We start from the raw sequence: 27,803 nt of genomic DNA on the forward strand, positions 1-27,803 counted from the left end.
TGGTCCAGCAGGTCCCGAAGGAAAAGGCAAGGACGAAAAAAGTTGTAGAAACGCTTAATTGTACTGAATTTACCCTATTTTCCGGCCCCAGAGGAGGCACCCCTATACCCCCTACGCACATAACTGGCATTTTGAGACTGGAATGTCAGTTTTCATAGCATCTGGCATGTATAAACCCAAAAATATGTTTACTTTAACATAACAAAAAAAAAATGAACAATTTTGGTATTTTTTGCAATTTTCAGTGAAATTTTGAAACTTTGATGCAATAGTTCTCACAGAAGATGTTATCTGATTTAAAAAAACATCTATACCTGAAATGTCCATGTGGATTGGCCACTTTTGCCAGGTATTACATTTCGTTCCGAAGAAAAAGTGGCAAAACGACCCACCCTAATGTCTACCCCTAGACGAAGTGCAACTGCAATACGAAAAATTTCGTTTGAATGGTGCAGTCCTAGTTTGTGTATAGCCAAGCACCTGAAATTGGAGATGAGAAAGCGAAAAGCCTGGCCTCGCCCTGCTGGATTCTGCTTCTTGTAGTAACACTGATTAATGTAGTTTAATGATCGAGTTGTCCCAAACTGATTTTAAAGTTCTGCCAGTTATTTCAGGAGCACTTACACCAACTAGGTTAGACCAGCCAGATATGCAGTCTTGGATATCAGATTCTATGTGAGGCTCATTTTCTTGATTGAGGAATATCTCAATGATATGCCGGGATCCATAGAACTATGCTAAAAATTTAGGATACGCCAAATCGACAGCCCGACAAATACCAAGACCTCCAGAATCAACTGGAAGGGAAGCCTTTATCCATGCGTTATTATTTAGGTTGCAGTTGAGTAACGATTCTAGTTCATTTTTCAGAACAATGTCAAACTTCTCTAGCAAATCAACTTCATACCAAGGAGAACAGCGTAAAAAATAGATTAGTCTTGGCAGCGAGAACGACGCATAACGAAGATAAAAAGCTAAATGTGCCACAAGTGACAAGAAAAAAACTACTAACTAAATTATATTTTAAATACTTCGTGTTATTATCCCATCAAATAATATTATGCTGTACACTCTCATACTGCGAATTAAAACATTTTATTTTTTGATGGGGTTTCTGTTAATATTCCAATAATAATAAACCAGGAGATTTTTCTCTGCGGACATATTTTCAGGTGGAGTTATCGTATGATACTTGCACGCTTTAAATCCTAACAATGTTAAAGAAAATTACAGAGGCTTAGTTCAATCAATTATAAAATCTCACTGTAATTACCGTACGAAGATAATATATGTTATATTCTTCTTTTCGTAACTGAACACATTTTTTCCAACTCGCATCACTATTTCCTTTGACTATATTTGAATAATTTCAACTCGGAATCCGGGGAGTTTTCAATCGCATTGTAGCTCGAGTACAGGCTATAATAATAATAATAATAATAATAATAATAATAATAATAATAATAATAATAATAATAATAATAATAAAGAAAGCATGATCAGGTATCGCAGTTCCTGGGCAACTGGTATTGTATTGTACCTTCCACTGAGTTAAGGCTCCTTCTCGTGAGAGAGAGGTCAAGAGAGATTTTCGTTTGGAAAATAAACTAAGTATTGTATTAAAGATAACAAAGTTCGAGCTTCATAAACAGACGCAGGGGCGCGCACGTTTCTTTCAAATTGAACTAGATTTGAACGAAACAACAAACTAGCGCACTTAATTTAGCAGAGTTTGCATTTCTGGTATAAACAATACACGAGTACAGAACAAGAGTAATATTTTGAACTTTTTAGATAAAATGTGGAGAGAGTAGTGCTGCGAAAAAGATCACATCACAAGGTTGGATAAAATTGAATTTTATTGGGCAAAACTGGATTTTATTAAATTTTGTACGTACATTTAAAGCCATAGTCCTACTTAAAATAATATTTAAGCATTCATGTTTTATTGTACAAATGAAACTATGGGATTCATTTGGCGGGTCGCGGTGGCTCACCTCTGGCGAGGGTTCCTGGTTTGATTCTAGCTCCCGTTAAGTGGATTTTGTGGTGGACAAACACCATGTGTATGAGTTTTCTCGGGATTGCCCGTTTTCTCTCACTTTTTTTGTCATGCCATCACTATTATTTTTCTCATTATCGCTATCTCCCTTAGCTTCAGTGCATACTCGTGAGACATGGAACTTTAAAATACCACGAAATAATGTTGCATAAGGGAATTCGTGAAGCCCTATCCACGTTTCGTGGGACACACTTTGCACCACTGATACTTGCTTGTATTACGATTTAAAGAAAGGAGGTGGTAGGCAATTTTGTAGAGTAACATAGATGTGGGTAATTCTACATAATATAGAATAGGAATAACATCCCCTATTATACCAAGGATTAGGTACTAGCAGCTATGTTCAACAACTCGTTTCAAACATCTCATCAATTTCTCTGTGACGCGATCACAAACAACAGCCAACGACGATTTAAATGGAAAGACACGAATTATTGAAAATGCCCTCCTTCTCCCCTTGAACGGAAGTTTCCAAAAACTGGGAGAGACGTATCCCCCCTTACTTTTAATAAGAAGTTCACATAGTGAGTTTCATCTTTCTAATTGGCGAACTCTCGATATACAGTAATTTTCACATAAATTTTGAACACCTTTACCCCCCCCCCCCCCTCCAGATGTGCCCTTGATTCAAGATGATATGATAAAAACCCAGCTTAAGGTAGGTACTAACTATGTTCAGAAAGTCATTTCCAACTGTTCAACCATGTTCGTGATGCGATCACGAACAACAATGCAACATCGTATTCAATTCCAATGTGAAGAAAGAAATTACAGAATGTTCCCTTCCCCCTTAAAACGGAAAATATCAAAAATGCTGGGGCACAGGTATTTATTTTTAATGAGGAGCTTATATACCGAGTTCCATATGCACAGCTTGATATAATCGTGAGATAATCAATTTTTGGCATAGATTTTGCCCCTCTGTCCCCACCTTCCTCTTTAGAATACGCATTTTAACGAAAATAGTATGTGTTGCATTGAGTACCAGTTTAAAGTACGTGATAACTACATTCACAAATTCATTTAAAATAATTGACCGTTTTCCCGTGATGTGATCACAAACAAGATCCTTTTCATTTTTACCTATATAATAGATTGTATATACATGTAGTTTAACACTGTTACAGCCAACTTGATCAAGCGCAAACACAATTTGTTAGGCATGATTCTCAAACTTTTTTTTTTTTTCAAATATATTCTGTTTCTGGCGATGATCTCTCGATAAATACATATTTAAGCCAATTTGGAACTAGGCGTGTACTAAGAAACAATTGAAAAAATAATTAGCACATTAATGTTATTTCAATACAAGTTTTGAAATATATTTTTGAAGGTGGATTTTTTTTTTTTTTTTTTTGAGTTTTATTGTGGATTTTACCCCACCTCCCGCCGAAAAATAAACACTGAGGATTTTTGGACTAAGGAGATTTCTAACGCAGAGCGAGCGAGCGAGCGACAGAGAGAGAGAGAGAGAGAGAGAGAGAGAGAGACAGAGAGAGAGAGAGAGAGAGAGAGAGAGAGAGAGAGAGAGAGAGAGAGAGAGAGAGAGAGTGAGAGAGTGAGTGTTTTCTGTTTTAAATGAACGCCTTTATGAACTTTAGATTTACCCCTATTTCGACTTTACTAAATCTACTGTTTAGTTCACTTACCTTTTACAGGTTCCACTTTGCTGGAAATCGTAGGGACAATCCTCTTCTCATCCCTCTCTTTTCGTTTGAAGTAAGGCCTATTAAAAATCACAAATTGAATGAAATCTTAACAAAAGTCTTAGTTTAAGATATAATTAGTAATCTGTGTTAAATTTGTAATATTTACTAAATCGACTAGATACAATAAGAAAAATCAGTGTCCATCAGTTAGTAATACATTTTAGGCTAATACAAGAATTGCTGACATGATGAATGCGGACTGACCTCGAAAACGTCCACGATATTATACTTTAAAGGCTATATTGTAAAACATCGAACCAGTGTTCCAATGTTCCAAGCCACAGTACACCGAATTCACAATCGACTATAACTACATACAGTGGACCCACAATTTTCGAAACCCTCGCTTTGCGAACAATTTCATGACCAATAGATTTTACGAACAATTTTTCTCTCGGCTTACGAACAATATTCGAGATATGAACACGCACACACGTATGTACCGACAATTCTATATGCCTAGTAGCAGTGTGGATTGATTTAAATCAATCTGATTTAAATCATTTGATATTTTTAAAAAAATGTTGTTTTAAATCGAACTCCGAAATAATTTAAAGTGAAAATAAGTAAAATCCCGTGTCTGTTCTGTTATTTCGATTATGGAAGTTAATAATCATAATACAATGACACTCAAATGTACAGCATAGTATGAAAACAAGTGTCATGCAGAGGATGATAAGGAAAAATCCCGTTTTGAACAGGTAACGGAGCAATCCTGCTTTCTTCTTTTCGTAACATTGGATTTGGGTTTTAAAATCGTTAACTATTCCAACAGGGAAATCACCATCGACATTTAAGACGAAAATTCTTTGTGTGTCTGTTTGTTTGTTCCCAGATAATAGGGCGTATTTAGAGGGGTCCTATCCCCTCTCCATTTTTTTTTTAATTTTATAACTTTAGGCGAAATTTATGTATTTCATGCCGCAAGCTAGTTCTGAGTTTTTTAAAATAGGCCCCTGCCAAATATCAGTAACTTTTGTGAAAAAAAAAAGTGTCATTTTGATAAACGTTGCTGTACTTTTTCCTTAGTGCTTAACCTTTTAAATTATATCATCTATTTTTAGGTGATAGGGTAGAATCTTCATTATTCGATTAAAAAAAGTACCAATAAGGCTTCGTTTTCTTCAAGACTGGAGGCATTTTAATTTTAGAACACGTTACATATGCTTTCACGCATTTCTGCGTTGAGGCATGGTGTGATGACGTCATAAATTTTTTAAAAAATTTTGTTATGCGTATTATTTTTTGGCGGGTTACATTTTGCATTCAGAAGACTGAAATTTTGCACACTCGCTCAGTGCACTCCTTAATAATTTTCAGATGTTTTCAGATCTCTACGTGGGAACAGCGGGGTCCAGAGGGGCAAAACTGTTTAAAAAGGATATTTTTAACAAATATAGCTTTTTTTTCGTGATTTTCCCGCATTAGATGGAGACATATGAATGGTACCGTTTGAAAGGCTGTTCTATTCTGAAGAAAATTATGTACGTACTATGCTCCTAGGATAAATAGAGATGTCTGAGGAAATTATATTACATCCGGGTCATCTGCGGCATTGTGGAAATGTTCTTAGCTCATTGTTAAATAGCTCTTAAGACAGAAGCTTGAAATTTGTACACTCCTTAGCATTTCCCAGTTGATTTTGAGATCTGTGCGTTAACACAAGGGAATCCAGAGGGGATCAAAATTTTAAAAAAAAGTAAAAAAAAAAAAAAAAAAAAAAAATGCCATTACTCTCAAAATTTCCCGCTTCAGGGACATGATAGGGAAATGTGAATGTTACCGTTTCAAAAGCTGTTCTATTCTAAAGAAAGTGATGTATGTACAATGATCCTAGAATAAATAGGGATGATGCTGTAGCTGCTTGACTGCAAGTCTATAATTTACCTTTAAAAAGAGTCATAATTTAAAAGGGTTAAGAAACATTGTTTGGGATTGATATAGGTTAACGATTGGGGGATAATTCAAAATTCAACCCCAATATTTCCACTTAAATGGCATAATTAGCATTTAATATTAATTCCTAATGCTTTTTCTTCAGTTCGCGTCTTGTATTATACGAGGAGAAAGATTTGATTTAAATTTAAAAAAATCGATTTAAATAAAAACAAATCAAAAATGATTTTTTTAAAATCATGATTATTTTCTACTCTGTATAGTGGTGCCTTCCCCCTCCTTTTTTGTACATTTTGGGTTTTTCAGACCTAATGGTATTTTCTTTAATTCAGTGTTACTTATCTTCTTTAAAAAGAATAATGTTATTTTCAATCTGTGTACTTCATCACAAAAGGCGGTTTTTGGGGCGCAGGGCGGGCGAACCGGGCCATTGCCCGCGGCGGCAAAACAAAAAAATATTTATGTATTTTATACACGTATTTTAGCCAACAAGTAAAAAAATGCAAACTTAATAAGCGTACTCGAAATAATATGTACTAACAATCCTAGATGGCACCAAAATATAAGTTGCTATTTTGCACAGTTAAAATAAAAACTGTACAGAAATGATCTGAAATGAAATCTTTAAGTTTTACGTCCCACGTTTATGCCGGTTAGGTCAAGGGACACGGTGATGATGAGAAATGAATGAAATGGTGGAATGAAGAAAGTGGGAGCAAACGGGGGAACCCCGAGGAAACCAACGCATATGGTGTGTCCACCATAAAGTACACTTGGTGCGAGCTGGGATCAAACCAAAAATCGTCATGCACCAGAGGTGAACGCTCTACCACTGAGCCACAGTGGCCCCAGAAATAATCTGATAAGCTTTCTGGGGCCGAGTTTATAGATCAATATTTTAAGCGAGCAGTTTATTTTAATGTATTAGATAGTATGCGTTTGTAAAATGTTTTATTGAGATACCTCAGGAGTACCATCTCCCTAAAGAGACTGACCGCTCTCGCCCTTCTCTCCATCAAAACGACGTAGCTTCTTTAGTCTATAGTGCTTTGATAGAAGAATTCTGTCAACTGAAAAGTCGCAAAGCTCTTTTTTAAAGTAAGCATTCTAGTTTCCTGTGTTTTATATTAGAACAGCATATACTTCATCTTACAACAATAGTTTGTTTTGCACAAAAGCTTACAAAGTATGATTGCGAGAGTGCCCCAACCCAAAGAGTAGGGTCCCACGACATTAAATCGCCCAGGGCCCCGCAAAAGCAGAGGCCGCCTCTGTTCATCACTCAGAAAAGCTTAAGTTTCTGTGGCCAGAACGAATTGATTGCATTTATATTAATTTCAGTGCAAAAAATAATTTGGATTTAAACCTATTACATGTCAATATAACAAAATAATGTGTAGTAAGAAACACTAGAAAAGAGATCCTGGAGATTCCTGGGTTTTATTACGAAAATAGATTGACAACGTCGAGAACAAAATGAACTTTCTACTTCAATTTAAAAAAAAAAAAGTGCATATTTGTGAGTATTCAACTGCAGGGCTTTCACTTGAGGGCATCTATCAATTACCTAAATGTTATACTATGGTAGCGTGAATCACCTGCGCACTACGCAGCTCTTAAGATAAAGATACGTGAAATTTATATTTGGCTCACGAGGTTTTGGGCTTAAAACTATTCTAAGGCCATCATAACCTGAGCTCTGACAGATCTAACATCGTGTAAGCTGACGACAGTGTTGCGAACTATCATAGTAACAAGAATTAAAGCGACCACTTGACAGAACGATGAAGGAATCGAATTACTTTATCACTGATTGAATCAGGTTATAAGTTGAAATATTTACAAACTAGATGTTTTAAAAATAATCGTGTTTTGTTTTATTTCTCAACGTTCCAGCACAACCTAGTTCCACTATGCCTAACGTTATTGCCACAGTAATGAATATTTTTTTTTCTTTTTCCATTTATTGACACAATTATGTCGTTTTGACAAGATTGCTACGGAAGTAGAAGTGGGGTTACATGGAACAACAACCGGTCCACCTTCTCCCCGTCGCCGCAGGCAATAGGTTTTCGTAGAATTGAAAGCCAGGAGGGTGGTGACTGCGTATATAATCGTGGTGTAATCGTTGTTATTTTCATTCATCAGTGGAACATAGTTTGTATTCGTATTATTTATATAGACCTAACATATAAATTTAGTATATATATGTGTGTGTTTGTGTTTATAAACACAATGACTGAAGTGCGGAAAGTGGGTGCCCTTGACAAGTCAGGACGGGAGTTTGTGTTTAATCTTCGGGAATATTTCAAAAAAGAATGTGACAACGACGGTCCAGCTTTACACATTAGCCCTGCAACTGTCAAAAGAATCACAAAAAAGAAGTGTCCGAAACAGCGCCGAAACTAAGATTTTTCTGGTGGGCAAGCGTTAATATTTGGCCTCCCTAGAAAAATTGTTTGGGGCCCCCGCAAAATTCGAAAATAGCCCCTTCTTTCCATCTTTCGCTTACCCTGTGGTAGGGATGGCCACAAAGTTCCGGTGGAACCGGTTCCGCGAAGAACCGGTTCTGGGAGATCCGGTTTTCAGAACCGGTTCCAGACCTGGATCTGAAAGCCCGGTTCCAGAACCGGATCTTAGAAACCGGTTCCAGATCTGGATCTGAAAACCCGGTTCCAGAACCGGATCTTAGGAACCGGTTTCAGACCTGGATCCGAAAGCCCCCAAAGACCCGTAACGGAGGCACAAAGTTCACCTTCAAAAAAATGCAAAGAAGACCATGTGCTTGTGCATTCCCCGCCCAGACCCGCTTGTGCCCTCAGAAAAAAATTTTGGTCCACCAGTGGGTGTTTATCCAAATGAGATTGCCTATTTAGCCAATGAGTTTGCCAGTTACCCACTTTATTTAGCCAAATGAGACAAGCTGCCGCCGCCTGGGCGCCTGCCTGTCGCTTCCACTATTTCATCTAGCATACTGTTCACAGCCTGCCAGCAGCTCGGGTTTAGCGTAGGGATGGTCACAGTTTCGGTTCCAGAGGAACCGGTTCTTGGAGATCCGGTTTTCAGAACCGCTTTCGGATCCGGTTCCAGACCTGGATCCGAAGAACTGGTTCTAGACCTGGATCCGAAAAACCGGTTCCGGAACCGGATCCGTTCAGACCCGAAAACCGATTCCACCAGGAACCGGTTCTGGCCATCCCTACCCTCTGGACCCTCCCGCACGGCAAGGTCTGCGGGACCGTTAGTTACGCCCCTGGACCCGTTCCCTACATGACAAATTAATTAAGTGGACAATATTGATAAGTCTCAAAGCCATACGAATAAATATTTCTAGGGCTCCTAATAATAGACACTTTTACTGAAATGGGCGCACGATTCCTCATTTTAGTTTTATTTACCTTTTGTGTGCTGTTTTGTTTATGTAATGTAGTGAACCTGTTCGATGTTTCATTTATAATTTCATGTTCGCATCGTATATGGAGTAAGAAAATTTTTGTCTTACAGTGGGCCGCCTTGAACGGCGGGGAGCTTCCCTGGGGGGCAGTTGCCTCCCCCTCAACAAATTACGACCCTGGTCCGAAAAACCTCGCTGAACCGATGGAAACCTTATATCTACCCAGCAAAAAAGCATAATAGTAGGGAATAGCGCGTAGAATTTCTACAGTAAACAGCATTAAACTGTCTACAATTGAAAGCCATTATCTAACGTAAATAGTTTTCAATTTTTTTAAAAGAAAAGATATAACATTAGGGGCCTTATGCAGAGTCGTTCTGACGAGTGTTTGGTGCCATACTAAAGAGTTCGACTAACATATGTTTCCTATAATAGTCAGGCTTTTAGTACGATGCTATTCATACATCAAAATGACTCTGCATAAGGCCCTATGTGTTTAGAAGTAACGATTGTTTTCTTTATGATTTTGTAAACAATATTAACGTAATACTTTGTTTGTTTGTTTGTTTCTTTTGACTGATACTTTCGTCATGCATGATTTTAAATAATATTTTTGTTGTAATACATAAGTGATTCTCTTTCCATAAAAAATGCCTGTTGTATTGTTACAGAATATAAATGTGGCAACGGCGCTAGATCGCACGTGAGAGTTGTCAGAGCTCTTCTTAGCGCGGCCTCACTCTAGTGTGAGTTAAAACTCAACTCATATGGCAGTTCACGTATTAATATATCGCTCTTAAGCCACATGCAGCATGATGCATGCCAATGAGAAACTGATCACTGCCAGCCGAAAAAGTTGTTTGAATTTTACATGTGATTTCATAGATGAACAATATCTAACATTATGCTTAAAGGTGCTCATTAGTCCCTTCTCATTTTTCAAGATACTGCAGAGAAAAGAAATAATAATACTACAGCTTCTTTGTGTAATTACTCAGTATTTAGAATACTCTACTTAGTAAAATAACCTGTATATTTGTTAAGTTCCTTATTACCAATAAATACAAATTCAAATAAATTAACTCCTCATAAATTCTAATAAATTAACTCCTCATAAATTTAGATGCACTCAGCTTGAATTAAGACCATTTGAACATACTAACTAGTACTTTGTATTTACTAAGAAAAATATGTAGAGAAATTACACTCGACTGTATTCACAATTCGTGAAAATACTATTCCACTTTTAAGTAAACACCTATCAAACTGTAAAACGTACTTTTTTTTTTTTTCCAAAAGGCCACATTTAAGAAAAGTGATTCCATAGAAAGGAAGGTATCAACATACATGTTAACAGCCTAGTAGCGCAGTTTATGTCACTGACGAAGTTGCCGGAGGGTAACGAAAAATTTTGGAGAAGTTTTCTCCTTGGATACAAAGTAAAATCTTTTTTATCCCAAGTATTAAATATACATGCTACAGCTACCATTAGCAATATAATGTTTGATTTCTACAATATTCTGAAAATTATGAAGGAGTGGGTACAGCACCCGTAAGCATGATGACAGATAAGTAAATCTGAATTGCGTGATTGTGATTTCTAAGTAAACTATTTAAAATGAATAGAAGTAGTTTCCAATCTTACTGTAGAAATTTTTCATTTTTGGTGATTTCTAGGTGCAGTAGGAAACTTTCTACATTGTTTAGCGTATTTTTATTAATGTTCTTTTATTACCACAGCATTAAATTCTCTATCAGAATTTCTCTTCTCCGGGGTTTATATCTAATATAAAACGATTTGAACCCATTCCAACGAGAATAGTGTAAAACGTTAACATCTTGAATATTGTTCTTCCAAGTGTATAAATACTTAGAAAGTCGAGATACCGCAACAATTTCATCCTTCATGCCTCCAATATCTTTCTTTATCCTTGTGCCTATATTTATTTTTGCCATACCAATATCAGAACCCTTACATTCACATGCCACTTCATAAGCATCACTTAAACAAAGACTGATCAGCAAATTAATTTTTATGATTCATGAGAAATCTTTCAATATATTTTAGTGGTTTGAAACACGCCTTTACACTACATTTCTTTGTAATTTTGAATAACCTAAACGTAAATAATAAGGCCAAAAAAAAAAAAAAAAAAAGTACAGTGTGTAAACTCTATTCCATTTTTATTAGTCTTAAAAGATCTACAGGCTAGCCCTTACCATCTTTCTAGGGTGATCTTGTCGTAATTATTAAATTTACCAAGCTGAAAATTCTAAATTTGCTTCTGTAACTCTTACTGTGTAGAAACCAGTCGATACACTCTAAGAAACACTTTTTTTTTTTTTTTTTTTTTTCAAAAGCTGGTTCTTATAAGCTTAGAATGAGCACCTATTGACCAGGATTCAAAAGAACACTAACGATTCTATAAGTGATAATCTTGTTATACAATACTTACTTGCCAACTGCTCCATGAAGAGCTGACTGCACCAGCCTCTCTGGGTGACTACTTTTGAGGAACGCATTGCCCTAAAAAGAGACATATTTGATGATTAATGTTAGCCTCTCAAAACTTGGTAATTCTCACTTTCGTTTTGGCTTAGTTTGGTTTATTCACGAGGATTTTTACTTTGACGTACTTTGATATTTTGAAAATTTTGCCACATGTTTTCGAGTGTTAGCTATATTCTTTAATGAGACAAGTTATAGGAATAGGTGAGATTTATTAGTAGATAGATTAAATGAATAAAATTAAAAGCAAAATTAACTCTTCATATAAAACAACAATCTTTTAAATAATACGGTGGCTTATGTATTTTATAGTTGTCTTACTTGTATAAGAGAAGTGTTATTATCTTTTAATAGGATGCACAAAACAAAAACAGAAATCGAAATTGAGATTAATATCTCATTTATACTATGTCGCCCATACACCTAACAGGTGTTGCAATACAACATTGCAAGAGTGATTGCTGTAATACAAATACTCTTTTAACGCAATACATTCAAGTTATATCTATTTACAGAATAATAACACACTTTCTCACGGTTTAGCTGTCAAAATAACCACATGACTGCACTAAGGAAAGATAATGATCAGATGATACGAGAATAACAAACAGAACTATGAAAGTCTCCCCTATACTTCACGTTTATTACTTTATTTTAGTGAACAATTTAAAAAAATAACAAAGAAAATCACAAAATTAGAAGTGAGGCAGTATCTACGAACTGTATTAAATGAACTAGTAACGGCTTCCATGTTCTTTCTTATAGATCACGAATCTGAATGTGGGGATTTGACATTATAAAGATTGTCAGATACTTATATTTCTGCATTACATGAAGTATGTCGAAAACAAGAAGTTTTGTAAGTACTGAATGGCCAACTATCAAAAATTATCATATTATTATTAATTAGTTACTTAATACAATGGTGAAGAGCATACTTAAGATCCTTAGGGCGTCAGTAATCACAATCCTGAATGAACTAGCATTAGCAGGTTTTTATTTCTGTAATATTAAATATGAAAATTTCTTCAGTTATGGGTGGAAAACCTTTACACACGCGTGGCTTAAGGGATAAAAGATGTGGTCCACATAACCGAATCATGAGCCAATGTAATTAGGCAACCACCAGAAGCGAATTTTAAATTTAAGATCGGGTTCCAGATGACCATTTTTTAAAAACAGCTCTCACGAGTTTTTTTTTTTAAATTTCAAATATTAACTATCATCAAAATCAGAAAGTCTAAAAATTCGTGAGCTTTATGCTCACGATATGGTCTTAGTGTTCCAAATCTTAGGGTATATGAATTGCAGCAAAACGTCATTTGACAACTGACAGTTGAAGCTAGTAGATGTGCAGAAACCAGCAGAATCTTATAATAAGATATAAGGTATTGCACCGTGAAAATGAGTGAACATTCTACAAAGCTGCGTAGGCTGGCACATCCTGGCATGATGTGTATGGGCTAGTTACGTTACGAAAAGAAACAACCAAAAGATGGTTCAGTCGTTTTCGTTCGGGAAACTTCGATGTTCAAGATGTTCTTCGCAATGGGCGACAAACCATAGCATACGTGGATATCCTCGCGAAAGTCGAGTAACACCGGAATATAAGCAGTTAAGATAAAGCTACTGACCTAGGGAACTATTATTAAACAGTGTTAAACCATCTGGAGAACGCTAGCTACAAAAGAGAAACTCAACGTTTGGATGCGACAACATCTGACTCAAAAACTTGCCCGAGATTTTATCCGCGAATCTCTACTGAAACGTAAGCGGCTGATCATGAGAAATGAAAAATGGATACCTTAAGACAACGCTCCACAATCCGTCAAAGCCCACAATGACGCCCAGGAAGGTTGTTCCGTTTTTATGTGGGGTTGGAAGTGAACTGTGCATCATGAGCTGCTGCCGCTGAATAAAAGGATGTACCTGTACTGACGACAATTAACGCGAATGCATTCAACAATTCAAAAGAAACGACAGGAACTGATCAACAGAAAGAATATTGTATACCGCACTGACAACGCCAGATCGCATACATCTTTGACGATCCATCAGAAATTGAGAGAACTTGGCTGGGAAGTTTCAATGCATTCACCATATAGCCCAGAACTATCATCGTCAGAAAATCAACTGTGTCGGTCTCTTCAGAGCTCCCTATATTGTGCTAAGTTAGCTTCAAAAGAGGACTGTGAAAACCATATGTCACAATTTTTTGCTCAGAAACCACGGAGGTTCTATAGTGATCGGATTGTGGTGTTAGTGGAAAAATGGCAGAAGATCAAACAAAATGGCGCATTTATGTGGTTTCATAATGGTATTTTCAAATCATAATAAATGTATTCTCAATTTGGACCTCCAAAGGTTCAATAGTTTTATATATATATATATATATACAGAAGGTCGATCCGCGTTATGTGTGTCCAATTTTACACCCGTACCCCTGACCACAGAAGCGATTGAACCAAGTTGTTAAACGCGTGTGCTATACCTGGAGGTCCATTCTATCGTCTGCCAAGCGAAACTGTGTATCGTGTGCATCATGGCTCCAAAGGTGAACCGTTTTTGGAAGGGCTACGTAATTGGACTTTTCCACGCCAAATATTCGGTTTCTAACAGTGCAAAGAAAATGGTTGTGCATTGGGTTCGACGACTATCAAGAACATAATCAAGCAGTATAAAAAAGAAGACATACCAGGTAAGCATTCACCCACTAAGGGGTCGAGGAAGCGAGCGTGTACCACAGTGACTCCACAAGTAGCTCAGAAGTTGTGGCGAATGGCCTTACAAGAAAATCCTCCTCCGCAACGTGTGATGGCAGCTCGACTCCACATACCACAGTCAACTGTTAACCGCGCCCTGAGTGGGAAATTAAACCTCCGGAGGGTCTTTAAAAGTCATGGACATTACCTAAGTGCGGCCCATCATCGTGAGAGAAAGACCAACAGCAGGCGCCTCTATGAACGCCATCTATCTGGGGAAAAGTAGAAGTTTGTGGCCACAGTAGACGAAGCATGGGTATATCTATCAGATTGTGGCAAAATTCGCTCGATACTTTCACTTCGCGAGATGCAAAAAGCCGTCCTGTGTTCATCCGTCATTGCAAAGCAACTTTCTTGAAAGGATTTACGGTTGTCGCCGGTTACTCTTATCAGGGCAAGTTAACAATTCGTCAGGACCCTAAAAACTAAAATCAACTCTGCATTCTTTCAGCAACATATACTGACCCCAATTTATACAGAAGATCTGCCTGATTTGTATGGGCATGCCATAAAGCAAGTGTCTGTGCATATCGATAAGGCCTCCTCACATACATCTCGTTCTACCCAGAACTTTCTGAAGCAGATGGAGACAGACACCGGTATTCGTACTATTCCATTTCATGATATACCAGTAAAATCACCAATGCCAGTCCCATGGATTTCTGCGGGTTTGGTCTAGTGAAAAGGGCACTTTCTTCTCGTCGTGTCACTACTCTCGGGGGCCTGTGGAAAAGCCTGCCGGGAGGAATGGGAGAAGATTCCATTTCCTGTACTTCGTCGTAGTCTTCTACAGTGGAAGTTACGGTGCAGGGCTATTGCCAGAACACATGGCCATCATATTGAGGCCAACCGATGGTGGTCCCATGGATTTTCATAAGGTTAGTGCTATTTCAAAATTGGACACACATACGCGGATCGATCTTCTGTATATATATATAAAACCTGATAATATAAACTCACCATAACTATCGAATAAAAATAGCGTCCATAAGTACAAAATTCATGTTAATTGTGTTCTATTTACAACTTTTGTTGCCCATATTTTCGGTGACCTATTCCATTAAAGCACTTTAGAAAGGATGAACAAGGATATCTGAGACGTTTTTGCTTTCCTTTATTCAGTTTTAATTAGTATGACTCAGATTTTAGACCGTACCTTTTCAACGTTCTCATGAATTTTAAAACTCAGGATATGAGAGATGAAGCCACATAGTATACAACGTCTGCCAACGAAATTGTGCTACGCAATATAACTAGGGAAGAAGCTGAAAGAAAAGTACAGAGTTGAAAAAAGTCTTCGAAAGACAGAAACCTAAAAATTAATAGAAAGAAAAATGATCGATCGTCAACAGAGAAGGAAACTGAGAAGGGAGTACAAGCAATCAATTGAATGAGGTGAAAAGTTTTTAATATTTACACTCTCTTGCCCAGAATGATGACCTGGGAGTAGAAATAACACAATGCAACAGGGAGGGTGAAATTGGAAGAAAGGATGTGGCCACAGAATCACGGTAAAGAGTAACTGGATGATTTATAAAACAGTGGTTAGGTCAGCAGTGATTCAAGAAAGAAGACTACAATAGTATAGTCATCTAATTGAGAACAAATCACTACAGGGTCAGAAGAGTGATGGCAATGAAAGTTAGTGGGAAGAGAGGGAGATCAAGAAGGAAACGGATGTATATGGTTAAGAATGACTTAAGACTAGGAAGTCTAATAGGGAAAGAATCCAACAATAGGGCTTTATGGAGAAGACTCATCAGAAATGTCGACCCCACACAAGTGGGGAAAAAATGGTGAAAATAATGAAATGAAAATGTTTAGTTTAACTTCCTATGGTTATATTCTTTCGGCTAAAGAAGGCGGATGATTAATGAAAGTAAATTTTTTGTGTGTGTTTTCCTTCCGGAAATCGAACCCAGGACAAAGTGCACCAAAGGCATACAAGCTAGCCACTAAATCGGCGGGGAAAGCTACACCGAGAAAGAATTGCCGTGAAATTACATGTAAACAGTTTATGACTACTTATCATGCAATGTGTTCTTGTTTGTTAATAAAATTGTCTAGAATTATACCCCACTCTTTATTCACATTACATCTATCTATATTGAGAGCTAGATTTCGGGTTCGAATAAAATTGTGCTTTTGTTGAAATAAAAGCTTTGATAAAAGTCCAAATTTGCTGATTTCTTCTCTTTGGTCCCCATAATGTTTCCAAATTATTGTTTAAATGCTACATATTATCATACCAATATAAGTAAATTCATAAACACCTGATTCAGTACTTTATGAAGTATTTATACTGAAACCCACGTATAAAAATCTTACCTTATTCATCCTTTCCGCCCTCCTTCTGCTTAGTTCGGCACGAAGATCTACATCTTTTTCTTCAGTTATTTTGCGCCTGCTACTAGTACTGCTGGTAGTGCTATTAGGATCTAGAAAAATAAAAACAGAAGTACTTTGCTATTAACGAGCTAATTATAGCATTACTTTTATATAGTCATATATGGATTATTTATCCAAGATTTAGAACAAGAATTATAAACACACCCCAATCAAAATAAATTTACTTTTACTACTTTTCGGAAGTTTGCAATTATAGAGGTACGTAAGATTATAGACGTGCTTCTCTCTTAAGTTACTGTAATACTTATTAGAGTTTTGTGTGCACGAAGACAAAGGTATGCAATGATTTAATCCATGCAATGTCAGAAGGCGCACTCATCCTGATAGTTTTAGTCTAAACAGAATCTGATCTTACACACTCTAAAATGCAATTCTGTAACTACATAAACATGTTTGTAAATTTTCTTGCAGCTCGTAGCAATCCATGATTAACTTCAATGTTACTATACACACGAAATTACATGTATCATTTTTTTTTTTTCCTCATCAACATACAACACTGGTTTTATGAGATAGAGAACCACTGTACTCTGTCGGTGTTCTCGAAAAATTTTAGCGAAGTTTGGGAGCGCATTAAAGCTTGGGAAATTTATAGACTGATTTTGCCAACTAAACCCGGGAATCAGTAAGAAACTTTAAATGGAATGAAAGCAATACTAGCTGCCGGGATTGAAATAATAATGATTTTTTGGTATATCAAATACGAATAGATGACGTTAATCTATGTTGGTGTTTGCTAAAATTACCTCCGGAGACAATGAGGGAGGCACTTAGTCACACACCTTACGAGAACAGAAGCTTCAATTCTTGTCTCGTAACCAGTTAAAAAAAAAAAAAAAAAAAAAAAAAAAAAAAAAAAAAAAAAAAAAAAAAAAAAAAAAAACGGGACACTTCTTTTTCTGTAGGCACATACTCGAAAAGAGCATTTATGCTGCTATTGATCATTTGGATCAATAAGCTCTAGTTATAAATTTACCTTGCCCTCCCACGTCCAACCATCTCAATTGTTAAAAAAAAATAAATAAACGCTCAATGAGATCATGTTTAGTAAACAATAATAATAATGTATAATTCGAATTTGTATAATCGCAACATGCTGCATTTATTTATTTTGTCAGCACTTTGATCCTCAAAATAGGAGTTATTGACGAGGCAACAAGACAACATTAAATAAATCCAGAGTCGGAAACGTGGGCCTGTAATTAGCTCTCTTCGAGGCAATATACTACTGTGAGGAATGGCCTATCTTATGAGAATTCCTCTTTGCATGGAAGTCGGTGCATCGCCACCCACAAGATTCAAACTTCGGTCGCAGTTTGAAGCTCATGTTAACAGTAGCTCCCGTGCTTCATAGCTTTGATGTTGCATAAGAACGCAAAGCATAAAAACTCAAATGCAAATATTAGAATTCTCAAATCTTTTTGGGCCCTTGATTGTTTTTCTTAAATTCTTCTTCCTTGTTTAACTCACTCAAACAAGTTGTATCTATTACTATAACCAATAGCTACCTGGATAATGAAGTTATCACTTTTACGCAGTACAGTTCACGTGGAGCAATAAAGAAAGAAAGAAAAAAAACTAATATCTGGAGCGGTGATGCACGCTCTGCCGCATTTCAGTTTTTTGCCACTCAAGTAGGAATTATTCAAGTACAATTTAAGTGAACAACTTGTTTTGAATATTATTTTGATTTTGAGTTTAGCAGCAAGGCTATATGAGAAATGGAATTAAAGCTTAACGTGGGATCTGAACCACGTGAGCTCCCGCCGAGAATCAAACCCGGGTCTTCCATAAAAAGGCGTGTACGGTAGCTGCTTAGCCACGAGAGAGCTCGGTTCTAAAAATGATTTCCTACTTCGTGAACATTTTAAATTAAACAAACTCGATGTTTCAAGTACATAGTTCTAACAAATGCTAGGCAGATGGCTGATCGTTATTACCATCCTATCTATTTCACCATCTAGCGGTTTTACTTATTTATTGTTTTGTACTACACATGTGCAAGTTCAAAATAACAATATAAATGTTGATTAATTCTGTTTTCTCATAACTGCATGTAACAGAGGAAAAATTATTTCGCGAATACCTAAGTGGTAGATTAACCGTTATTAAACGAGTAACCTGTGTTCAATTCTCTCATTGTTATAGGACGTTTTTTTGTTTGTTTGTTTGTCATATATTTGTACGAGGGTTGAAACTTAAATAGTGACAACACTACTGTGGAGACACTATGCAATGAAATGTACTAGTGGCGCTGATAGCGCACGTTGTTGACATACCTACCTAACCTCCGAGCAAATAGACTCGCCCGTCCCACTCACCGGCAGGCGCACAAGCGAGGGAAGCACAGTCACTTGTGAGCGAGCGGTCTAACGTAAAGGTGTCACTATGTTTTCGAAACAGGAACAACGGACTTGGATCAAGATTGAATGTGCCAGAGGTCGTACAGCACGAGTGTCATCAAGGGCTTTAAGAGGCGTGTGGGGAATCGGCATTGCCGTACAGAACAGTGGCACGGTGGGTAAAAGCCTTTAACGAAGGTCGGCAAACTGTGGCGGACATGCATCGGGCAGGTCGTCCTAGCGTCTCTGAAGAAGAAGTGCAAGCTGTTGCCGCGTTAGTGGACAGTGATCCACGCCTGATGATTCGTGAGCTCGCCCACAAAACCGGATTAGTGTATACGACTGTGCTTCGCATCCTGAAGGAACGCCTAGGCATGCGCAAAATTGCATCACGATGGATTCCGCATGAGTTGATGGAAATACAGAAATGGATGCGTTACGACGCTGCTCAGACGCACTTGGAGCGCTATGAGCGCGAAGGCGAGGCTTTCTTACGCCGTATCGTAACACTGGATGAGACATGGGCCAGATCTTACGAGCCACAACACTGAAACGCCAATCCAACGAATGGCGTCATTATGGGTCACTGCGAAAGTCGAAAATGCGTCAGAACCCCAGTGTGGTAAAAGTTATGGTGATTCTCGTGTACGACTGTTATGGTGTTATCCTAACGCATTACGTTCCTCCAGGGCAGACCGTCAATGCCCTAATCCGGTTTCGTGGGCGAGCTCACGAATCGTCAGGCGTCGATCACTGTCCACTAACGCGGCAACAGCTTGCACTACTTCTTCAGAGACGCTAGGACGACCTGCCCGATGCATGTCCGCCACAGTTTGCCGACCTTCGTTAAAGGCTTTTACCCACCGTGCCACTGTTCTGTACGGCAATGCCGATTCCCCACACGCCTCTTGAAGCCCTTGATTACATTGTCGTGCTGTACGACCTCTGGCAAATTCAATCTTGATCCAAGTCCGTTGTTCCTGTTTCGAAAACATAGTGACACCTTTACGTTAGACCGCTCGCTCACAAGTGATTGTGCTTCCCTCGCTTGTGCGCCTGCCAGTGAGTGGGACGGGCGAGTCTATTTGCTCGGAGGTTAGGTAGGTATGCCAACAACGTGCGCTATCAGCGCCACTAGTACATTTCATTGCATAGTCTCTCCACTGCAATGTTGCCATTATTTAAGTTCCAACCCTCGTATTTTCTACGGACTAATCAGTACAATTTCTAGCTCGTATTAATCAATTACGATCACAAGTACTTCCCGATAGAAATGAATGTTGAACTCTATTTTTGTAATATTTATTCTTTGACAGAATCAAGTTAGTACAGTCGTCCTTTAAAGAAAGACTCCAAATCATTTAATATCGAAATTTGATTCCATTTTATTATTAGATATTTTTCTTTCAAGATAAAATGCGTTGTGTGTGGTTGCGTACATTCGTTGTTATATGAAAGGAAAATGTTATATTTGTCATTTATGATTATTAACAAAGAAACGAAGTTATTTTTAAAGTCATCTACTTAAATGAACACTCATTAATAATCACTTGGTATATAAAAGTGCATCCCTGTATCATAATTTTCTACAAACAATTCGATGCATCAATCCAGAAGGATCTGAAACCTAGATATTTAGATAAGCACATACTAGTTTCTGTGCAAATTCTTTCAATCGTTTGCGATTCCCATAGTTTTTACGCCAGGGCATATTAAAATGTCACGTTTCGAATTTTTGGTGGTCAAACTCTCAAAAGAAATGCTTCTCGACTAATGTTCATTAGAACACTTTTTTCTTTCATTTGATATAAGGCATCACCTCCCGGAGTTTGGCCACCGAGTTTTTAAACATATTGTGTATATGCATATATATCTAAACAGAATCACAAAGAAATAAAAAACATTAATTTTATTGTTTTTGCATTCTCAGTTTTAGCATACAAAAATATGGCGGAGGGAAGATATTAGTAACTGCCAACCTTTGACTGCATTTAAGTGTTCAAAGCACACAGTGTACGTTAAACAGCTGTTGCTAATGTTACTACTAGTCCAGTAAAACCTTGTTACCATGGAAGCAATGTAATACACATCAAATAGCATGTGAACATGGGTCGAAAATCAGATAGGTCTCACTGGTCTAACGGTTTGTTCCAGGCAACACTTGTTCTAAGCTATTAACAACAGTCTACATGCTTCGATTTCCGTACTCCACGTACAAAAATCAATGACATCACCAACTGAACTCTTTTTCCCAGTGGTTTACGAGTCCCATTAAGCTTTTACGGTAAAGAGCTAGACGTAGAGCACTGAAGACCACGTAAAACATTACTTGAGGACTGTGTGCAAGTTGTGTTAAAAAGCAAGTGGATCTGTAATGTTCTAGTGTTGACACACTAAAAAATCGTGTCATTTTGTCAATGTTTACTTGAATCAGCAATTCTACATTCGGTTACTGAACTAACAGTGCTGAATTTTGTTCTATCACAATTAGAAAAACTACTATTATCATTCGTTCTAAAGGATCAATTAAATATTATATACTATTTATTATATTGTTGTTCGAGATGCTTCCAGAGTTTGTCAGAATACACACATGATCGCGTCCTAATATGAAGCCCAACCCGATTCAGTTACTTCTATCTTTTTCTCTGTTTTATTCTACTTTTCCCCACCCTATCTGACAAAGCGTTAGGTACATAAAGGAAAGTTAACTAATTCCAATTGAAAGAACAAAGAAGAAAAAAAGTAATTATTTCAATTTGAATAAATAACTTACCAGATTTAGCCAGTTGCTTTTCCTGCTGTAAATCACCATCAGCGACCACTTTTTCCTTCACATCTAGTTTGTTTTCAGTTTTCTTCTGCCTCGTATCTTCTTTTCGCTTCGGTTTATTCAGGGATTCTGCTAAACGAGTATAACGTATTGGCTCTACTTTCCCTGTATCATTTGTTCTTGACTTGAACCTGCCCTCGTTCTCAGACTCACTTTCATCGGTAGACCACAAGAACTCAACCCTTCCTGAATCAGGAATATCTAAATCCGAATCAAAGCTTGCAGTTGTCTCTTCTCTAACTTTCTTTTGCGTTGAACTACTTTCAATAGCTTTACTCACTTGCACCTCTACGCGGTCCTTAGTATCACTGTTGTTGCTATTGTTGGTTTTTAAGCGAATTTTCTTATCACGAGGTACAACAGGATCTGTAGACTCGAATTTTCGGCGCCTTGCTTCGAGTATATCTTGCCGTGATTCATACTTTTTGCCCTTAACTGAAGTTTCGTCCTTTTCATCTCCTTCTAAGCGCCGTTTTCCGTAGGTTTTCGATCTTTGTTTTTCGCTTATTGAATCAAAACTATTTTTTGAGTACGATCGACTACTTTTGGACGAACGCTGCTTCTTGTAACGGTCTTTCGACCTTTGCCTGGAACGGCTACGGCGTCTTTTATCACTTCTCTGATACTTTCCATCATGAGTAGTTTTATCAGAATGCACTCGTAACGGCGACTTGTGTCTTTTGGGGCCTGCCTCTGCATCACTTGTGGGCTCAGGTGACGGGCTTAGGCTTGGAGTTCTGGAATTTCTTGAAGAACATGGGGAGTCGGTACGCAACTGAGAATTCCTATCTTTTACAGATGGAGATGATGAATACGACCGATCACCCGATTTATTAACTTTGTTTGGCGGTGACTGAGAATGTCTTAAAGGTGAATGAGAGCTAATTCCTATCTCAATGTCATCATCTTCGAAATCATTATCCTCCATTTCTATCACATTCTCATGGTCGTCCAGTTCTGACAATTCAACAGGAAGTTCTTGATCAAATTTACTAGGGGGTGTTCTCTGACAGTTCGCGGCTGGAGAAATTGTATCAGGGGCCTGCGATTCTGATTTCTGATGTTGCGTCGTTACATTTTCGACTTTTGATACTAACAGCTTCTCATGTTTAACCGACATGTTAACTGGTGACTTATGAAGTGACACTTGTTCTTCATAAGCAGTTGAGCTAACCCTTTCAGATGAACTAGTTTCCTTCTGAGATCTTCCCGGAGTCAGTGATTCTTTACGTGGAGAAACTGAAAGCATATTACTATCTGAAGAGGATACAGGTAATGTATGGGAACTCTGACTTGGACTTCCAGTTAGAACCCCTGCTGTAATTCTGTTTCGAGGTGATGCTTTATCCCATGTCCTATTTGGTGAAGAAGAACGCTGCCTTGAAGTCGATGGCCATCTTTTTGATACTGGTGAACGTCTATTTGGCGACGGACTTCTTCGCCTTCTTGGGGAAGGTGTTCGTTGTCTTGGTGAAGGCAATCGTCTATTATCTGTAGGAGATAATCTTGTTCCTCGTTGCATTTCTCTTCTGTGTGGTGACGATGACAGTCTTTGTAATGGAGAAACCCTCCTTGGGGACACTGACCTTTGATGTGAAGCCCTTCTTCTGGGTGACAGTGTCCTTGAACGTCTCCCAGGCGATCTTCTCCTTGGTGAAACTCTTCGTACAGGAGAATGTCTCCTCGAAAATGGTGATTCTGATCTTCTTGTGTGAGGCGACTGCCTCCTTAATGGCGATCTTCTTGATGGAGACGAATTTTTAATAGGCGATCTTCTATGAGGTGACAATGATCTCGAATGCCTCCTTGGTGATAATCTTCGAGAAGGTAGTCGTCGAGGAGAATTAGATCTTGGTGAATATGACCTTCGGATTGGAGACGGTCTTCTAGGTGAGGTTGACCTCCATCTTGGAGACTGGGCACTTCTTTTTCTTTCTGGTGACGATCTTCGTGGACTCGGTGAACGTCTACGTACAGGAGACCTTCTAGGAGAAAGCGACCTCCGATTTGGTGACTGCCTTCCTTGTGATGGTGACCTATGCAATGGAGACAGTCTCCTTCCAACAGATCTCTTACGGGGAGAAGGTGATCTTCTGTATAATGGAGAACGTCTTCGCTGTGGAGGTGATCGTCTTGGCGACACCGACCGTCTACGGGCTGGTGAGTGTCTTCTCGGCGAAGCTGATCTCCTGTAGTATGGAGAGCGCCTCCTTGGAGAAGGAGATCGCGATCTGTATCCTGGCGACCATTGTGACCTTCTGGCATCCTTCGATCTTAGAGGTGAATATCTATTAGGTGAATGCGACCTTCGTGGTAACGGAGATCGTCTCCTAGGTGACAAGGATCTCCTTGAACTGGGAGATTGTCGTCTGGGCGATCTGTGTACGGGAGACATTGGAGATGGTGACCGCCGCCTTCTTGGTGATACAGATCTACGGGGTGAATCTCGTCTTGGAGTTAGGCGTCGCTTACATCTTTCAGGTGACCATTTCTCTGGCGACACTCTACGTTGATCGGGAGACCACCTCTCACGTGAGTTTTCGTTCAGTACTGGAGGAGGTTGATATACGTTGGTTCGCTGAAAGGAATTTGCAACCGGAGGAAGGTTGTTATTGTACATAGGCAATACAGAAGATGGTGGAAGATATCCCATTTGAAAATTGACCGGAGGGGGAACATTTGGAACAAAGGTACCAGAAAATTGTTGAACAGGTACTGGATAGGAACTGGTCGGTGGTACTGGAAAAATTTCGGTTCCTGGATAAGCAACTTCACTGTTAGATGATATAGGCTCCACAACTGGGGGTCCATGGGATGGCACTGTAACAGAATCCTGCACAGCAGTAAAAGGCATCTTTTTCACAGATGCTGAATACGCATTAATAGTTTCAATTTGTGAAACACGTAGCATATCACTTTCTGGTACAGAAATATCTGTCCTTGATACATCTTTCTGCACTGGAGACTTCTCTGTAAAATCCTTTTCTGCTATGCTTTCAATCACCTTTTCTGCTTTGTTTTCAATCACTGATCCAGATTTAACTGGAGATGTCGATGTTTCAACTTCACTTAATGTAACATGTTCTTCTGCAACAGGACTATCACATTTTTCTATACTAATACTTGGTTTTACATCATTAGTTACTGTATTATCTTCTGAAGAAACATTATTATTCACATTATCACAAGCACTATTATTACTGTCACTTACAGTCTTCTCGGCCAGCTCATTATCACTGGCATTAAGTTCTGCTTCAAATTCGTCCATTAATTTGTCTAAACTATCTTCGTCTTGTTCAGACAGAACATCATTGTCTTTATTACTGGGTTCACTTTCAGGAACGTTCTGTTCATTAGCTGCACTTTTAGCTTCTTCTTTTTCATCATCACCAGAGTGTGACAATAAATCATCTAGATCATTGTCGTCACTGTCTTCACTATTCGAATCTTCAAAACGACTAAATTTTGTCCGAACTAGAAAGAAGATAAAGAAAAAAAGAATTTCATTTTAGTGTACTTCATGTTGGAAATAAAAACATACAGTCAGTGCCATATATACCATAAATCATGCTATTAGTACGTCAGTCTACAAGCTCTGAATATCGCAATATATATATATATTTTAAAATTTCAGATTATTACATTCAGATGTATTAATTATATTTCGTCAGTACAATTCTTTTAAATTATTCAACAGGATGTCTACTAAAATTCAAAAATGAAATTTCGTGACTTTTTCATGACCTTTTCTTTCTCAAATCATAAAATTTAAAAACATTCTCAAGAGCAAATTGGGCCGAATTTTCATGCATGAGATAGAAGCGTGCCATGCTTGCGATTTAGTAGGTGATGAATTTTGACATTTTCTAGAACAAATTTTTTCAGTCCGCACTTATATTTGTACAGATAATAATAATAATAATAATAATAATAATAATAATAATAATAATAATAATAATAAATCGTGACCCAAACTCTGAATTTCTTGCCTCTCATGATCGTTTTCTGATTTCGTGACTGATAGAAACCCTGTTCAAGTGCCAATCACAACACAAAAAATAAATAAATAAATAAAGTAAAAAATAAAAAAGGAAAAATGTCAACAATATTGTAAACTATTTTACAATTTTTAGATAATGCTACTATTCCTCTATCTTGATGGGTTAAACTCACCAGTTTCGCACTACAGTAACTTAGACAAAAGGATTTTAAGAACTGATTTCCTGTATATCTGTAGCACCGTTGAAAAATGCAATGCAATATCGAGTTTCGTCTCTTATGGATTGAGTTGACTACTCTGTAATTGGTGTCAGTTATTTAAAAGGCAACGAACAAATACTAGATACTATCCATATAAAGTGAACCTCGTCACTTCCTATTTATTCGGCTTTCTGCGTATCAGTAACTAATTGACTTTTCCGAAAACTCGATTCACATACAATTAACATATGCATTGTAAATCATTTTTTACACACTTACACACTTTCCATCGAATTCTAATCAACAATTATATATTTTTGGTATCTTGAAATTATATCACGAACAATAAGAACTATTGATTGTCAACCTTTTATACAGCCTTTTCATCTTCAAAGTTCAGTTTATATTTAAATAACACTTTCAACCAATAAATCTATTATTCCAACAGTAGATAATATATATAAATTGTTTATTTTCATCGGAAGTAATGAATATACACCAGAATACGATAATCAGATAGATATAAAACAATTCTATTGTGACAGCTTGTAACGTTTGAGAAGTGACTACTCACAAAATCAAACCAATAAACTAATCTGAAAGAACGTCGAAATCGATTTTGTTTTCGTGTTATAGACTTCGCAATGTATGGGAAATCACACAGCACAAACAATACTTCACACGAAGCAGCGTCACAAATCCTGTCGGAAGTTTCGCTTAAAATACACAGTGCGGCAATTAGGAAACGAGATTTGACCTGTAAAAAAAACAAGTGGAGTCAACTTTTCTTGGTTCATTCAAAATTCCCGTTGTCCATACACAGCTTAGTACTGTCTGCAAGTCATGGAATGACTTCTGAAAAGTCTTGAACTATAAAACGGTCAAAGCAAGGCACGAAATTTTATGTCTGAATCTAGTAGCCACATCAGAGAAGTTATTCGCCATTTTCCTTCGCAATTCAAAGGCCAAGTAAAGGCCAAATATCTACTGCCAAACTAAAATATTTGATAGACAACAGAAATTTCGCGTCCTGGTTTAGGACCTCGTTACTCCTTTCTGAATGGTTGAAACCGTCAAAAATGTGGGGCTTTTACTTTGGAGAAACGTAATCGCAGGTGATAGATCTGGCAAGTATGAGGGATATGGTAACACATACAAACTTTTTTGAACTAAAAACTGATGCATTCTTTCCAGGGTCTTTCATTCAATATGACAATCCGAACTTTGTCAATTATTTGAGTTGTTCTAAATAGACCTGGGCGCAAATAATTTTTCATAGATTCCTTGCTAGCAAGAACTTCTTATGCCAATATTCAACAGCACTTTTTCAACACCTAAATGCTTTCGGTGGACTTTTCCCTAAGCGCGCATAGGATCTGGTATTATCTTTTTCCATTACACATCTATGCTGTCGAATCACGCGCCACATTGGCAATCTGCTTTGCTGAAAGTCACTGAACATGTTCCACAAGTAACACGCAAGATTAACCACTATGAAGAAATTAACTTAGCAGCAAAACCTTGTTTCTTAATTTCCGCACTATATTGAATGCCAATTACGCCACAAACAATTTTTCACAACTCTGTATCCGTTTGGAACATTATGGAAAACTTTTCCATGGTGTCTTCAAAGCCATAATTGTGGTATTTGGTTCGTCTACTTTTTTTTTTTTTTTTTTTTTTTTTT

At 37.6% G+C, this 27,803-nt stretch overlaps 1 protein-coding gene across 3 annotated transcripts in view; it reads right to left on the bottom strand.

The window, feature by feature from the left end:
* LOC145694624 (uncharacterized) overlaps window positions 1–27,803 on the bottom strand; it is an 87,723-nt gene that overhangs the window by 36,810 nt on the left and 23,110 nt on the right. For all 3 annotated transcript variants that reach the window (XM_081771031.1, XM_081771047.1, XM_081771039.1), the window contains exons 4-7: window positions 21,860–25,390; window positions 16,661–16,770; window positions 11,518–11,588; window positions 3,712–3,788 (exon numbers count right to left, since the gene is read on the bottom strand). In XM_081771031.1, coding sequence (XP_081627157.1) covers window positions 3,712–3,788; window positions 11,518–11,588; window positions 16,661–16,770; window positions 21,860–25,390 — 3,789 coding nt within the window. The remainder of the gene's footprint in view (window positions 1–3,711; window positions 3,789–11,517; window positions 11,589–16,660; window positions 16,771–21,859; window positions 25,391–27,803) is intronic.

This window comes from Thermobia domestica, chromosome 1 (assembly GCF_964235325.1).
Source record: "Thermobia domestica chromosome 1, izTheDome1.hap1.1, whole genome shotgun sequence".
Taxonomy (NCBI): Eukaryota; Metazoa; Arthropoda; class Insecta; order Zygentoma; family Lepismatidae; genus Thermobia; species Thermobia domestica.